Source organism: Chiloscyllium punctatum, chromosome 45, assembly GCF_047496795.1.
Source record: "Chiloscyllium punctatum isolate Juve2018m chromosome 45, sChiPun1.3, whole genome shotgun sequence".
Lineage (NCBI taxonomy): Eukaryota > Metazoa > Chordata > Chondrichthyes > Orectolobiformes > Hemiscylliidae > Chiloscyllium > Chiloscyllium punctatum.
Genome location: NC_092783.1, coordinates 33,279,392 through 33,295,953, shown reverse-complemented (window position 1 = coordinate 33,295,953; position 16,562 = coordinate 33,279,392). Strand labels below are relative to the sequence as shown.

At 41.3% G+C, this 16,562-nt stretch overlaps 1 protein-coding gene across 2 annotated transcripts in view; it reads left to right on the top strand.

Annotated features, from left to right (window-relative positions):
* The window catches only part of LOC140467272 (metabotropic glutamate receptor 4-like), a 1,248,646-nt gene extending 1,232,557 nt beyond the window's left edge, over nt 1-16,089 (top strand). For both annotated transcript variants that reach the window (XM_072563525.1, XM_072563524.1), the window contains one exon: nt 15,497-16,089. Coding sequence is in view for 1 of the 2 variants with exons in the window: in XM_072563524.1 (XP_072419625.1) it covers nt 15,497-15,546 (50 nt within the window). In the remaining variant the exon portion in view is untranslated. The remainder of the gene's footprint in view (nt 1-15,496) is intronic.
* Nucleotides 16,090-16,562: the final 473 nt, after the last annotated feature.

The window sequence follows — 16,562 nt, the reverse complement described above, 5'->3', positions numbered from 1 at the left end:
AGAGGAAACCCACGCAGACATGGGGAGAATGTGCAAACTCCACACAGAGAGTCACCTGATGCGGGAATTGAACCTAGGTCTCTGGCACTGTGAGGCAGCAGTACTAACCACTGTGCCACCGGGCCGCCCCATGTCAAGTAATCTTGACATTTCACTATTCCGCCAAATCCATTCTCTTTCAGCTTCAAAGACTGTCAGTTTGGTGTGTGGAAGACTTAACTCTGATTCTCTTCTTGAAAGTCTAGATCTGTAGTTATGTTTAAACTAGAGGACCTCCTGGATTTCTTTTGTGGAGTGAGTCTTCCTGCTGAAACATTCAGTTGCTTCTTTGAAGTGTCCTGGATCTCTAATATGGACAATTTCTTTGAGCAGTATCACAAATCATTGCACAGTGGTCACTCCCTTTTCAGGGATGGCTTCCATACAGTTGTACGCACCACATCTTCAATCTTCAGCAAATGTTTATTCTCATTCCTCCCATAGATTTGGGCTGAAGCATGTAAACTTTTCTTTCAACTTGTTCATCAGTTTTGACTTTCTCCTTCACCCTCAGTAATTGCATTATTTTGATGGCATGTTGTTTGGAGGGTTGGTCCAGACTCAATGGGCTGAATGGTTTCTTTCTGTGCTTTAGAAATTCTGTGATTCTAAAGCTATGGTTTTGATTACTGGCTTCACGATAGGTCTGTGCCTGTAGGTTACTATTTGTTTCTTGACTTCTGATTCTGTATAGATTATGTGAATCCTGCACTTTTAAGAGTTTCCTATGGTTTCTCCATTGGCTGCGTGTTCCCTCGAAGCTGTGCAGCTGCACACATATCCAGCCACACTAAGGTTCCATGTGTGATAATTGGCGTCAGTATGCCAATGTCAGCATCGACTTTTGGTTCTTTGAGTTGCTGCTCCACATGTACTTAGCCAGAAAGAAAGTCAGAGGGAACATTGACACCTTTGATTTTAAACATTACTTCAAGAACCTCCAATGCAGGATACTAACCACTGATTTCCAACTCGGGACCACTGCCTTGTGATGCAGTCTGCACCTATTTGGAGTTACCAGTTCTCATTCTCCAGTGATATGTGGTTTTTCTAATGGACCACCTCAATGATCTTGATGTTCCTGGAAGCAAATTTCACATTTGACCCACAAGAGTCAAGAGATACATACTTCATTCTTGGCCTCACGACACCTCTATGAGGAATAAAGAGAACACTATACACTGACAAACACATGACCAGCATTTGCGATATCAACCAGTTTAGAAATGTGGTGACACACCTCTGGAGCAGGAGAGACCCCAATTTGGGCTTCCTGCCTCAGAGATAGGTACATTGCCACTGTCAGTCAAGCTTATATATAAAAAGTTGAAGGTATACTTCATGTACCAAGAAAGGTACAGAATTACCATTCTGTGTTTGAGTATGTGCAAAATGGATTGCATTTTTCACAAGGTGGGACACCAGAGAGGATTGCAGATGACAAACGATTCATCTTCAGATAAGTAGTATAACAATAGATGGTTAGAAATGTAGGTTTGATTGAGAAATAAGTTTATCCAATTAAGTATGGGACACATTAATATTAAAAACACTAATGCAGCTAGCAGGAAAAGCCAGATAATTTCAAATTGAACCTGAGGTATGCCTAGAAGGGGATGTAGATACAATACACATTTGCTATTAATTGAAAGATAAGAACAGTAGTTTAATCACTGAAAAGAAAGCCTGAAAAGATTCATGACAATACCATACATAGGTGTGAAAGTAAGATTGCCAGAGGAATGCTAGAACAATCCAACTAATAATACATGGCAAAGGTCCTTTTTTCATTTTTAGATATTTTGAAGACGTATAAATAACATCAGTTACAACACCAGTTCAAAAGATGATTCATACTGGACTTGAAATGTTAACTCTGTTTCTTTCCGCAGATGCTATCAGACCTGCTGAGTTTCTCCAGCATCTGTGAAACTTTGCTTTTATATAAATGGTATTAGATTAGGTATTGTATGTTTTGATAGTTTCATTAAGTTTTTATATTACAAATGAACAGATTATATACTCCAGCATGCTCCTTCAGTGGGGAATATATAAGGCTGAGAGATAAGTAAATGGTTGGGAGCGAGGGAGGGGAAGTTGTTTAAAACACAACTTGCAGGTGAATCAGTTGATGTACTTTTTTTTTCCTGACCTGATTAAACCATTACATCCATGACCTGGTGCAAAACCTACCTGCTGCTCACTAACTCAACTAATTTTAACTACTCCTTCTAGGCAAGACCAGTAAACATTTTCCACTCACTATGCACCCTTCCTCCCGATACCACTCAGCAGTCCTATTAATAATGTTCCAATTGCTCTGAGAATGTACTTCCCAATCTAATCATTTGTCTTTTTGGTTTCATCCAAGCTGTGTTTATAAACCAGCATGCTAAAGTTATACCATCATACAGCTCAGAAGAAGGTAATGCAACCAATCATACTTGTACTGGCACTGAAAGAACTTTCAAATTAGTTCCAATGCTTTACTATTTCCCTGGGACCTCTGCTTTTTTTGTGTTTTCAAATAGTTTTCAAAAGTTATGATTGAAACTTCTTTTATTCTGAACCATCATAACTGACTGTTTCTTTATAAAAGCAAATTACTGCAGATGCTGGAATCTGAAACCAAAGAGAAAATGCTGGAAAATCTCAGCAGGTCTGGCAGCATCTGTAAGGAGAGAAAAGAGCTGACGTTTCGAGTCTAACTGACCCTTTGTCAAAGCTAAAAAAAAGGGAGAAATAGGGAGGTGTTTATACTAGGCTGAGAGGAGGTGAGTCATGGCTCCAGAAGCAAAGGTAGCAATAAAGAGGTGATAATGACAGTGCATAGAGAGATTATAGGGAGATTAGGAGCTGTGAATGACCAAGGCTAAAGTCATTGCTATGTGACAAAATATGTGGGATATGGGTGGGGGGGGGGGGGGGGAATGGGTGAAGAAGAGGCAAAATGGAAAACAGGGGAGAAAGGTAGGAAAGGGGGAAGAGGAGAGGAAACAGGTGATGAGAGAGTGGGAAGCGAGAGAAAGAGAGACAATCAAGAAATAAAAGGTACAGAACAGTGAAAAAAATATAAAAAAAATAAATTAAATAAATTAAATAAATTATGGAGCAGAATGAAAACAGAAGGGTCGAGATGGGATAATCATCTGAAGTTGTTTCTTTATAAAAATGCCTCTCACTATGATGTTTGATTCTTTTACGAATTACCTTAAATTTCTGTCTTCTGGTTACCAGCCTAACTGCCAGTGGAAACCACTTACACACATACATTCAACAGTAACTGTTGTTTATTTTGAATGTCTCTGTTAAAAACCCTTAACACACTGTCTAAATAAACCAAATTTTTGCTTTTTTAGATTCTCTGTGTAACTTAAAACCCATATTTCTTGTCAGTATTCTAGTAAATCTCCAGGCATTAATATCCTTTTGAAAGCCCTGTACAAGACAGTGCTCTAGCTGAGGTCTAATAGTATATTATAATGATTCATCAAGGTGTCCTTGCTTTGGTATGTTAGGCCTCTTTTGATGAAGCCAAGGAACTTTTTAAAAAAGATTCTAAGTCATCCGCAAACTTTGAAACTATGACATGATGCTATAATTTAGGTCATACATACAAAATAGCAGTGACTTTAGGAATATCACTCTACACATCACTCCAGTGTGAAAAACAAACGTTCACCACTTTTCAGCTTCCTGTCACATAAACAATTTTAATCTCATGCCCTTCAGTTGTGCAGATGCATCTCCTAAATAGCAGTTTTACCAAATGTCTTTTGAAAGTACAACTCCAAAACAGTCGTTGAGCCAATAAATAATTCAAGCACTCAATCAAGTTTGTCAGACTTAACTTTTTTTTAAACAAATCTATGTTGGCTGTCATTAATTAGCATATGTTTTTCCAAGTGAAAAATTAATGTCATTGCTTTAATTATAATATTCAAAGCACTTCAAATTTAATTACTGTAACTCTTTCTCAGTAGTATTCTATACCTTGCCAGAGCTGGAAGTTTTCACCTATATTGGTTGTTTAAATGTACTTAACACATAAATTAAGATCCAACAAACTGATAGATGGTGTACCAATGACAACTGGTTGCAACTACATCAACATATCCAGATGCCTTTCGATAAAGGGAATGCAAGTGACAGGATCAAAGTGGCAACAGGTGCATCACATTAAACAGCACCATTAAAAATAAACACAGTGGAGGTAATCAGCTACTGCAATGAACAGTTGGAGAGATTGGTACCTTGAGAAATTCCCTAGAGAGAACACTGTCACCAGGAAAGCCTACTTGTCATGACAGGATTCTAATGCAGCTATTCATTCACGTAATTGCAGAACTCTAAGTGCTGATACTAAACCCCTTCAACTCCTCAAACACAGGAAACCAACACTCCCACAACATCTGCATGATTTCTCTATCTCTGTCTAAGGAAAGGGATAGTGCACCAGGTTACGTGTCATCTCTTCTGCCCTGAAGCTCGTCAGCCACGTCCTCAAACAGACTCACTACTACAGCCACATCTCCTTCCTCAGCACCTGTCTACGGAACTGACTGACCCCGCACGGACTCCGGACTACGTTCAGACCAACAAAATTTGGACCCAACCAGGACAACCAGTACCTACAACAAATCCGAAGCCTCCAACAACAGACCTCCCTCCGGATCCTCCGCTCCACGCTTGCAGCCATGCTCTGTTACCTACATTCCCTGCAATTAGACCTACCCCAGCTCAGGACAACACTCTCACAGACCTGCAAAGGATCTCTACTCTTCTTCATCCACAGAAAAAATCCATACACTAAACAAACATTTCTTCCTAGCCATATAGGAAATTAAAGATAGTAAGTACCAAAAACCTTCGTGTACTTGCCCCCACACTCCGGATTCCTCAACCGTTTCAGAATCTTCCATCGGCCTCCGTAAGTGCTCGGGCGCCATTAACCACGCGGCCGCTGCAGCAACTGCCGCCGCAAACCATGACATCACTTCTGCCCCTACCGACCATGCAGCCTCCACGATCGCTGCCCAGACAACTGGCTCCACAATCGCCAGGAAGACCATCGCCGACAGATTCCCGGCCTCTGTGGGGTCCACAGCCACTGGGAACAACAACGTTTCTGCATTCCCCGACCCCTAACGCCTTATCTTCACCATGGACATCCAGTCCCTGTACACCTCCATCCCCCATCACGAAGGACTCAAAGCCCTCTGCTTCTTCCTTTCCCGCCGAACCAACCAGTACCCTTCCACTGACAACCTCCTTCGACTGACTGAACTGGTCCTCACTGTGAACAACTTCTCTTTCCAATCCTCCCACTTCCTCCAAACCAAAGGAGTAACCATGGGCACCCACATGGGCCCCAGCTATGCCTGCCTCTTCATTGGATATGTGGGACAGTCTATCTTCTGCAGCTACACTGGCACCAACCCCCACCTTTTCCTCCGCAACATCGATGACTGTATCGGCACTACCTTGTGCTCCCACGAGGAGGTTGAGCAGTTCATCCACTTTATTAACACCTTCCACCCCGACCTCAAATTTATCTGGACCATCTCAGACTCCTCCCTCCCCTTCCTAGACCTTTCCATTTCTATCTCGGACGACCGACTCAACACAGACATTTACTATAAACCGACTGACTCCCACAGCTACCTAGATTACACCTCCTCCCACCCTGATCCCTGTAAAAATGCCATCCCAAATTCCCAATTCCTTTGCCTTCACTGCATCTGCTCCCAGGAGGACCAATTCCAATACTGAACAAACCAGATGGCCTCCTTCTTCAAAGACCACAATTTTCCCTCAGACGTGGTTGATGATGCTCTCCACCGCATCTCCTCCACTTCCTGCACTTCCGCCCTTGAACCCCGCCCCTCCAATCGTCACCAGGCCAGAACCCCACTGGTCCTCACCTACCACCCCACCAACCTCCAGATACATCGTATCATCCTTCGTCATTTCCACCACCTCCAAACGGACCCCACCACCAAGGATATATTTCCCTCCCCACCCCATCAGCGTTCCAGAAAGACCACTCCCTCCGTGACTCCCTCGTCAGATCCACACCCCCCAACAACCCAACCTCCACTCCCAGCACCTTTCCCTGCAACCGTAAGAATGCAAAACTTGCGCCCACACCTCCCCCCTCACTTCCCTCCAAGGTCCCAAGGGATCCTTCCATATCCATCAGAAAATAACCTGCACCTCCACACACATCATTTACTGCACCAGATGTGGCCTCCTATATATTGGGGAGACAGGCCGCCTACTTGCGGAACGTTTCAGAGAACACCTCTGGGACACCTGCACCAACCAACCCAGCCGCCCCGTGGCTGAACACTTTAACTTCCCCTCCCACTCCGCCAAGGACATGCAGGTCCTTGGCCTCCTTCATCGCCAGACCATGGCAACACAATGCCTGGTGGAAGAGCGCCTCATCTTCCGCCTAGGAACCCTCCAACCACAAGGGATGAATGCAGATTTCTCCAGCTTTCTTATTTCCCCTCCCTCCCCCCTTTTCTCAGTCCCAACCCTCAGACTCAACACCGCCTTCTTGACCTGCAATCTTCTTCCCGACCTCTCTGCCCCCACCCCCTCTCCGGCCTATCACCCTCACCTTAACCTCCTTCCACCTATCATATTCCCAATGCCCCTCCCCCAAGTCCCTCCTCCCTACCTTTTATCTTAGCCTGCTTGGCACACCCTCCTCATTCCTGAAGAAGGCCTTATGCCCGAAACATCGATTCTCCTTTGATGCTGCCTGACCTGCTGTGCTTTTCCAGCAACACATTTTTAAGCTCTGATCTCCAGCATCTGCAGTCCTCACTTTCTCCTACGTGCAATGTAAAGACAACCACAGTATGCACAATGACTATATCATAGTTCGAAAAATATTTCCCATGCTGTCCTCATCAAGCTATTAGTCCTGCCTGAATGTACCTACACCAAAACTCAGTGAGATTTCAGAACAGAAGATTTAAAATTGATAATGATCTTCTCAGTATGGAACTGCTGGGGCAATACTATGAACAACAACAACAAAAACCATGGTATATTGTCTTCCTCACTCTCTCAGATATTCAACCACATGAGCAGAAGTAACCTAGAAGCAACAAGAGAAAATCTTTGGCCACTCATTGAAGCTGTTCAATGTACCCTCCTTTTACCATGATGACATGATGCATATGGTCAATAATGAAAGCATAACACTGGAACGTAAGATCTGCACTGGTTTCAAACAGGATTGTTTCATGCAGCAACACCCTTTCATATTCTTCTTTTTTGCTGCTACCATATGTCTTTCGGTTGTCCGTCGAGGATGTATGCTTACACACACTCCAACTAAAAGAATGCTGGTCATTGGATGATTGACACAAATGGTGCACGAAATCTTCATCAGTAAGTTGTTCTCACCTGAGGATGCTACACAAACATTTCATACAGAAGCACATCATCATTGGGAAGTAAACAGAATCCATCATGGATGTAAAGAGTTTACTTTGACCATTAGCAGCTGGAAGACAAATCTCAGACTGCCATTTATGAGCACTGACATGGAAATTTGTTAAAAACATCACATATCTAGGTTCTGCAATTACCAGCAGTATGCTGTCATTTAATTGATGCTGAAATCAATGCACACATCGCAAAAGCTGCAGCCATTGTGACCAGCTGAGGAAGAGAGTGTGGAACAACAATGGCCTGATGAAGAACAACAGACACTGAGTTTACCATTGTCGTCACAGCATTCCTTTACAGTGTTGAGATTTGCACAAAACATGCTAGACAGGAAACACGCAGAACAGATCTAGCTCTGCTGTCTCAAGTATAATGAAAGGAATAAGACCATACTGATGACTTGGCATTAACTTGAGCACGCGAAATAATAATGGCCATCATAATCCTGTCAACCATGTAAAAGCCTCCTAATAATATCTCTGGCGTTGTGTCAGAATTAGAACAGTCCCACAGATGAGGTAAGCAACAGCTTCATATCTTACAATGCCACTGCTGAAATGTTTGCATCTATCTTGAAGTAGAAATGTTAAATGGATGGTCCATCTCAGATTCCTCCAACATCACAGATGCGGCTCTTTACCCGATTTGATTCAGTCCGTATAATATCAATAAATGGATGAAAGCTCTTCACACTGCAAAAGCTATGAGCCCTGACAACATTCCTACAAAACTGCCATTTACCCAGCAACGTGAAAACTGCCCAGATATATCCTGTGCTGAAAAAGCAACACAAATCCAATTGTAATGAGATCGGCCAGGTGGACCTCATTGAATATGTGTTCCCTGATCAGACCAGATTAAGCAGCCCTGATCTGGGAACTCTACCTAACATATAAACAGGAGTGTCAGAGATTCTGTTCACTCAGAACTGGCTGTGAGGGAGGTGGATCAGTGCCAAGGACTCTCGATGTGGAAATAAAGGGTGATATGGTGACAGGATAACTAGCCTCTGTGGCGTCTTTCACAACCGAGCCAATTTATCAGTCATGGTTGTACCTAGGAAACAACAATCTTAAGCAGCTTAACTAAAGTCCTTCTTCCGAACACAAGGTCAAGGTGTGGAAATGTTGGCTGATGATTGCCAAACGTTCAGCACCATCCAGTACTCATTAGATACTGATGCAGGGTGTGCATATACAAGAAGACCCAGGCAAGATCCAGGCTTGGGCTAATAAGTGGTAATAACATACCAGGCAATGATTATCTCTTAAGAAAAAAAATTACCAATGGTCCCTTATTGTTGCTGAATTTCCAAATGAATGCCCTGTAGGGTTACTATTGACTAGAAAAATTGAAAGGTCCAGCCATGTAAATGCTATGGACATAAGAGCAGGTCAGAGGCTAGGATTTCTGAGGTAACTTATCCCCTGTCACCCCAGTATTTGTCAACTATCTACACAATACAACTCAGGAGCATGCTGAAATACCCTCCACTTGCTTGGATGGGTACTGCTGCAGCAACACATTAGAAACTTGACACCATCCAGGACAAAGCAACCCTCTTAATGGGCACCCAGTTTTCCACCTTCAGCAATCACTCCTTTACCATCAATGCACCATAGCAACAGTGTGAACTATTTACAAAGTACATTGCGGCAGCTTACCAGAGCTCCTTGAACAACACCTACTAAACCCTAATCTAGAAGAACAAGAGCAGTAGATAGTTTGGAACAAGACCAACTGCCAGTTCCTCTCCAAAGCCATATACCATTCTGAATTGAAACTGTCTTTTACCATAAATCAGCCAAATATCAGATTTTATTGAGGGCTTCTTGCATTAGGTCTGGCAAGTTCTCTCGTGCGATTCTCTGCAACTTACCTCATTATACATGCACCATGCTTTTACGGTACTCCATTCATCTATTGTACACTCAGCAATGGTGGAAATAATCCCCAATTCTGGGACTCCTGGGATTCTCGGCCCCTGCCCCAGTCCAATATTTAAAAGCCGAGCGGTGTACCAGATTAGATACTGTCAGAGAAGACTGCCCTTCACACCGCTCAAAGTGGAAGGGAAATTAAAAGGATCTGGTGCGGAGGGCATAGGAAGTAGTATAGATGACACTCCAATGCAAATACAAGCTCACGTTCTTAAATGCGTTTCTAGCTTACATCTTCGGATGTCATTGTAAATGCAGTCAGAATAACCAAACTACATGAGTTACCCATCCTTAGCAGCATTGCCATCTTGGCATTCTTTCTGAGGGAGTTCTACTGTTTGTGTAGCACCCAGTGCCACATCTCATTGACAACTTGAGAGCACAACATACTGGAAACATAGAAAATCGGAGCTGCTGTAGGTTATTTGGTCTATCAACCATGCTCCACCACTCAGTATAATCATTGATGTCAACACCATAGTCCTGTTCTTTCCCCATACTTCTTGACACCTTTGGCTTCTAAAAATCTATTCACTTCTTAAACTTTGCCTGCATGGCCTGTGATAAATCATTTCACAGTCTGTCATCCTCTCGGTGAAGAAATTTCTCCTAATCTCAGTACAAAATGATCTACCATATTTTCCAAGACTGTGACCCTTTGCCTTCAAATGGTTAAAGATGCTTACTTGTTTTCAAATATAGCAAAACCAAGACAAAATGAAAAATAAAGAAAAAGTCACATTTTTTTCTCAAAACAAGCAGAACCTGCTTGTTTCTCAAACAACAATAAATTTAAAGTCAACAAATGATACTGAATTTGGCTCACAGTAATTAGGACCAGATGTCAATTAAGTCCTGTCTGGCTTCTTGTACCTGATACTGCAGCAGTCTAGATTAGATTACTTACAGTGTGGAAACAGGCCTTTCAGCCCAACAAGTCCACAACGGCCCACCGAAGCGCAACCCACCCAGACCCATTCCCCTACATTTACCGCTTCACTTAACACTAGGGGCAATTTAACATGGCCAATTCACTAAACCTACACATCATTTGGACCGTGGGATGAAACCAGAGCACCCAGACGAAACCCACGCAGACACGGGGAGAAGGTACAAACTCCATACAGACAGTTGCCCAAGCCGGGAATTGAACCTGGGTCTCTGGCGCTATGAGGCAGCAGTGCTAACCACTGTGCCACCGTGCCGCTCTAGCATGCTGACAGTGATGTTCCTCTTGCTCACTGTCTTCATCTTCCTTCTTGGAAGACTGTTGCTGCTGTCCCAACTCTTCAGAGTCGACCATAGCCCTCTTTCCTTCTCTAGTTGCACAGTGCACAGTGTACAAGGATTGTGTCTGGACTCCCAGTCTGTCTAGATAGTAATGTAAGCATTCCCACCCCCCCACCCCCAAGAATGATCCAAACCAGGATTTCCAGGAAATAACCAGCATCCCTTTCACTCAAATCATCTTTAAAACCTGTTGTACACCTGTTAATCCAGAGCTAATCCACACAGCTCCCAACATCTGCCTCATACATGGCAGACAGGGTAAAATTAGTGCCCCACTTTGCAGGCAGACCTTCAGGAGACTGCTCCTCGTTGAAGAATGAGCAGAATTGTATGTATGCATCGCCCAGTCAGGGGGTTGTATAATGGAATCACACAAGCTCTTGCCTCCCAGCAACCGTCCTTGTAAGCAATCCAGGCTTTGAAATGAAGCAGGAAAACGTGCATTCTCAAGGAGATAGTCATCATAGCAGCTCCTAGGTGTCTTGCTGAAGACTTCTAAGATGTGGTACTATTGATCACAGATGACTCTTAGATTGACGGAATAGAAACACGGAAGACTTCGTTAGTGCTATGATGTGGCGCTGTCAACACATTGTGTCCAGTTTATAGTGCCCTATACCTGGGGAATCCAACTATGTCAGGAAAGCCTAATACCTGGACTATGACAGGTCAACAAGATGAAGCAGTGTGATCTGGTGCAAATTGCATTGGTGACAGACTTGAAACATTTGTGGGTTAAGTATTGAGAAATCCCAAACAAGTCCCTAGTGGAGCCCGAGAAGCATACAGTTGCAGTAGAATTTAGTGCTCCTGTCACTTTGGCAGCCACTGGGATGGGGTGGTCATACAATCCTTTGGGTCACAGGTCCCACTCCAGCAGTTGCCTTAATTCATGCCCAGTGTCCCTGGACATGCTCAGTCTCCCACATCAATGTACATTGCTCTTCAAGAGGAAATAATCTCAAGAGGATCTACGTGCCCCTGCCCGCAAAGTAGGTCAAGCTGTCAGGAACTCTGCAGGTCAGCTCTGGACTATTAGTGCTCATCTAATTGCACAACAGGCTATTAAAGATGGCTTGGGTGAAAGGATGAATTCCTGGATACCCTGAGCTGCTGGGAACTGTGCATGATAAGTTGGAGGGAGATGCTATAGAAAACCCGTTAGGCCTCATAATAATAAAAAAACCCTTTCGTAAAAAGAAACTCAGCACTTTGATGAAAAACATGTCAGATTCAGTCCAGGGATTCAGTTCTTCAGACAAACAAAGTTATCGGAGAGGCATTAGTTGCATTTAAAAGCACAAAATATTAGCAGCAGGGGACCAGGAAGCAACTGTGGAGAGAGAGGCATGGGGTTAATTTTTCAGGCTGGTGACCCATCAAAATTAGTTCAAGCCTCCTATTTTTGTGTCTTTCTATTGTTAATCTTCCTGACTGACGGAATCCAGATAATCGGTCAAGAGTTAAAACTGAACTCTGCAATCTCCTTTGTGTAGCAGATTGATTTTGCCTGGATTCAAAGCATCCACTCTGCTGCTAAAAATACCCATTTCCAAAGTTACACCTAAGAATCAACAAGTTTCATTTAGTAACCCAGTCTAACACCAGGCCCGTGCAGACTTGTGACCAAAAGGAGTCTCTGCCAGAAACAGAAACCAGACAACAAATCTGTATGTTGTTTTCATCTCCTTTCTTAGCATCAGTTGCTGCTTCTAGTCATGGAAAAGGAACAAACATGCCCATGAATGTAAGTTCATTCAGCAGATGTGCACTAATGTTGATGGAATGAATATAAATGTTTTTGTATAGCTTCTTTCAGACATTCCCAAATTACCTTACATGTGTGTTTTTTTTTAATTATGGTAAGTAGTTTAAAGACAGGATAATCTGTTTTGTTTGCTTTTGTTTGAAAGATAAAACACAAGGGCATGGGAAAGATTTCTGTGCTGTTTGTCAACCTAGTGACCTATGATCTTTTGCCTCCATGTAAGGTAGCAATCAGGACCTCAGTTTTGATATGATATCTCTGATGCTGTAGTACATCTTCAGAATTAAAATCAACGGATGAAAATGTGCAGTTAGTATGCTTTCGCACTTGCTGAACTGTATGTCTTATATGTGAGAATATACTTCTTCGGTTTCTGACAAGTTGGCAAAGAGATGGCACAAACAGAATGTAAGTTTATATATTGAATTGAACTTGTAATGTCTACAAAGATGCATCAGACTTTCTGATATTTGGTTAATAATGAGGAAGCACTCATACTAGCAAAAACATCTGTGGCAGAAAGGCAGCATTTCAGTCTCCTGGTGTGGCAAAGTTGGAAGGTGAAAGAGATTGATATGGGATTCCTGGTCATTGCTCGTGTGATGTCAGTTTGGTTTATTAATGGGCCAGTTGATACTCATTATCCCTCAACCCACTTCAACATAGTAGTAACTCAGGGATGACAGGAACTACAATGTTTCTCTGTGCCTACTGAAGGCACTCCATCAAATGCTTGCTTAGCTTGTCAGTTGCTTTCTAGCAAGATTTTTAAAATTAAAAACTACGCATTCTTTTCCAGATTGATGGTTGTGGTGTTTTGGGTTGAGGCACTGACACCTTCACCCTTTCTTCTATCCCTACCCTACCGACTGCCCCAGTCATCACTCATCTTTGACCTGGCCTTCTTCTGGTGGCTTTGATGCCAGTGGAGTAATTGGCCTCTAATTCTCAGCAGGCAGAATTTCTACTGCTGGGATCCTGAATCCTTAGAAATCTCTTCAGCTCAAGGCTGGGCACACCATACATTTGCACCTGCTCCATGGAACTGATATGTTCCCCATAGGTTGTCTAAATGTTGACTGAGGATAACACCGCAACGAGCTGATTAAATGCAGTTCTAAGTGTAGGAACTGAGAATGTGTGACATCCACAAGGTCGTAAATGACATATTCATTTTGTTTTTTTTCTAAATGCATGTAATAATGAATCACCACAATTTCTAGGTAATTTTGTTTCAATGGTAACCCACAGCTGACTTCCTAAAATAACACTCAGTCTGTAAATGTTATTGTGTGGATTTTGTATGGATATCAATACATGAAGAGAAAATGAGGAAGGAAGGGGTTCAGATAATATCTTACAGCCTAAGATTTGATCTCAGTTAGTTTTGTTCATCAAGTAAGCCTAATCATATTTAGTTTTATACATGCAAAAGCTGCAACACACTTTGCAGTTTGTTTTCAAACTTTCTTTAAGAAACTCCACCCCAACCCAACCCCCAACCCAACCCCAACCCCCACCCCCAACCCCCACCCCCACCCCTGCATTACACCTTGATTAAGAAACTGTTGGCAGAATTTTCCATAGTCATGACATACAGAACTTTCAGGTTATTGGAGAATGAAAAGAGAAGAGCTAACAGGAGACCGTAGCATAATTCTGAATGATGATATTGGCGAATTGTTCATACAATAGCAAACATACTTTATCAAGTGTTGCTTTGCAATTTTTCAAAAATTAATAAACTGAATTGTGTGCACAAAGAAACATTTTGAACAATTTAAAGTTTCAATATGGTGTATTAGTACAATCAGAGCATTCAATGGCAGTTAACTGTGTTTTTAACTCAGTAGCTATCTATTTCAGCTGTACAGCTTTAGAGAAGCCAGAGACTTCCATTCATTTCCATAACAATCTCTTTAATATGAGTATTATTATAAGATTTATATCAGTATACTGAAGGGAACCCGCACTAAAATGGAACATTTATTTTTGCCCGTACGCACTATTGTAAAGATGTATTTGTAAAGTTATGTTTCAGGTAAATTTTAACTCTATTTATAGATTGGTTTATGAAAATGATCTTCTTTATTGTATCCTTAACACTCATATTGCTGCTATATATTGTATATTTTTGTATACATTTCTATGAAACTATCCTTTCCTTTAGAGTATGTCTTAATATTATGCTCTAGGTAAGTGCAAAAGAAGTACCATGTGACAAACATTTGACCCAAACCTTATGCTCCCCTACTTGTTTATAACGCTGCTATTTCACGATCATGAAAAATATGTAGAAAAATCAGGTTTGCTGACTTGTTTCTTAATTTCATAAATTATGGCTCTTCGTTACACACTTCATATATCGTCCAAATATCAGTGAGTGCTAAAATGAAAGCAATGTTCTGCAACATACAGAGAATGCTGGATAGCTGAAATTGAAATAAATAGTGTTGGAGAAACTCAGCGGTTCTAGCAGCATGCGTGGACAGAGTGTCAGAGTCGATGCTTTGAGTCCAATATGATTCTTCTTCAGCTCCACATAAGTCATATTGGATTTGAAATGTTAACTCTGGGTCTTTATGCACAGATGCTGGCAAACTCCTGACTTCTTCCAGTACTTTGTTTTTATTTCTCAAGCCATCCCGCAGCATTGTGTTAAGAATAAATGGTTACGTGCAAACTGATCAAAATTAATTAATCATAAAGTAACAAAATACCATCAGTTTACTCACAGCATTTGTTCTTCAGTAAAACTAAATCCAAAAATATTTCAAATGTTTTAATTAAACAAGATAACTTTAGCTAATTTAAATAAAATTATATGGCAAGGAAGTACAATCGTTGAAGCTTTTCTGAAGGCTCACATGTAAATTTCTTCTTTGCTGGGGAGATGATTTAAAATTCCACTGTTGTGATACAGGTTAGTGGTTCTGTCATTTCCATTTTAAGTATTAATGTGTTATTGGTGTTTATTTGTCCCTTACAGCATTAGCTACTAAGCAAACATACGTCAGCTACAGTAATCATGCAATCTGAGTGAATGTGACACTCCTGAAGGGTCTTTTGAAATTTGGAACAGAAGAACAATCTGAAAGACAGACATTTCATTAGTCTGGATGTCCACCTACAAAACCAAGAAGGGCCATTTCAAAGTTCTTACAACACCGATAGTAAAACAATCGTATTTAAGCATAACCTTCAATAGGAGACCCAAAAGATCAAGATGACAAACTGCACGGAAGGAGGACGACATTTCCTGAATCGTTGATTCTTTGATGATTTGTCAACAAAATTAACTCCCTTTAAATCTTGTGAAGTTGTCTGTGATTGTGTCAGAGTTGTTTTTATTTCTATTGATTTTGAACTTACTAATGTGTTGCAAAATAAAATATGTTAAGTGCTCACCAAATAGATGGCAAGTTAATGTATGTGACAAACTGACTGGGAAAAAAAAAATGTCTGCTTTATGTCCTGACCAATCAAAAGTACAGTGCCTGGTTGTTTATGAATACTTAATGGAAAGTGTAGAGCATGTTCATTTTTATACAAAAAAATTTCTAATAAAATAGTGTTTTGCAACTGATGGAGTTGTTTTTCAGTAAAGATGGTTTCCTAGTTGTGGCAGTGGGTTTATATCTGTCTGAATGATTTTCCCTTTCAATTGTTTAACCCCATTAAAATGAAACTGCAGTTACAATTACACAGAGGCTCAGCAAGATTGAAGCTTCATGAGATCATACAAGAGAATTATCTCTGAATTCATTCGAACTTCTCAAAAATATGTTGGTCGGACCACTTGACAGTGATAGTCCAAACTTAATTATTATACATGAAAAATAGCTGCTTCTGTTTAAAAAAACTTTTATCTTATATTAAAATAACATTTTTCTCTCTACTTAATTTAAATTTGGGTCATACGTTGTTGTCTTCCCAAATGACAGGAGACAATTGGCACCAATGATATGGCTATGACAACTCTAATTTAAATAAGACATTATGAATCTTAATTTAACTAGTAATTATTAAAATATTTATTAAGTGTATCTTTGATG